This window comes from Pterocles gutturalis, unplaced genomic scaffold (assembly GCF_000699245.1).
Source record: "Pterocles gutturalis isolate BGI_N339 unplaced genomic scaffold, ASM69924v1 scaffold37709, whole genome shotgun sequence".
NCBI classification, from domain to species: Eukaryota; Metazoa; Chordata; class Aves; order Pterocliformes; family Pteroclidae; genus Pterocles; species Pterocles gutturalis.
Window position 1 is genome coordinate 1 of NW_010131950.1, and position 520 is coordinate 520.

The window sequence follows — 520 nt, forward strand, 5'->3', positions numbered from 1 at the left end:
GAGGCTTTTCTGGAGGATCCCCACCACGTACGCACCACGGGAGACCCAAACTGCCCAGGCAGGGGGTCTGGAGCCCCCTCTCAGGAGGCACAAACCAGCGAGGCAGCGCTCCCACTCACCCAGGAGAAGCTGCCCACGTAGACGGCGGCTCTCTTGTTGCGCAGCCCGCTGTAGGTGTACAGGATGGCGGGAGGTTTGCTGTTGGGTTTGGGAGACGGCTCCTGACGGATCTCCGGGGGTGCCTCGGAGCTGGGGGTGCGGTTTTCGGAGGGCTGCGAGCTGGCTGCTAACACGTCGTCGTACAGGTCCATCTGATCGGCATTACTGAACTCCGAGTCCTGCCGGGGGAGAGAGCGTGAGCACCTCCGCAGAGGGGACACCCTGGGGACGGACCTGCAGCTCAGAAGGGGAGACCCCGAGGGTGAAACCGCAGCTCAGAAGGGGACCTGGGGGCTGTGAAGAGCCTAAACGGGGCTCTGGAGGATTGATCCGTTCTGCAGGAGCCCCCCAACACCCCCCA

General features: G+C 64.6%; 1 protein-coding gene across 1 annotated transcript in view; it reads right to left on the reverse strand.

Annotated features, from left to right (window-relative positions):
* Positions 1-119: 119 nt before the first annotated feature.
* LOC104467125 (cleavage and polyadenylation specificity factor subunit 7-like) overlaps positions 120-520 on the reverse strand; it is a gene marked incomplete at its 3' end in the record, with an annotated part of 4,361 nt that continues 3,960 nt past the window's right edge. Inside the window, exon 2 of the mRNA XM_010080764.1 lies at positions 120-338. Within this exon, the coding sequence (XP_010079066.1) occupies positions 120-338 (219 nt within the window). The remainder of the gene's footprint in view (positions 339-520) is intronic.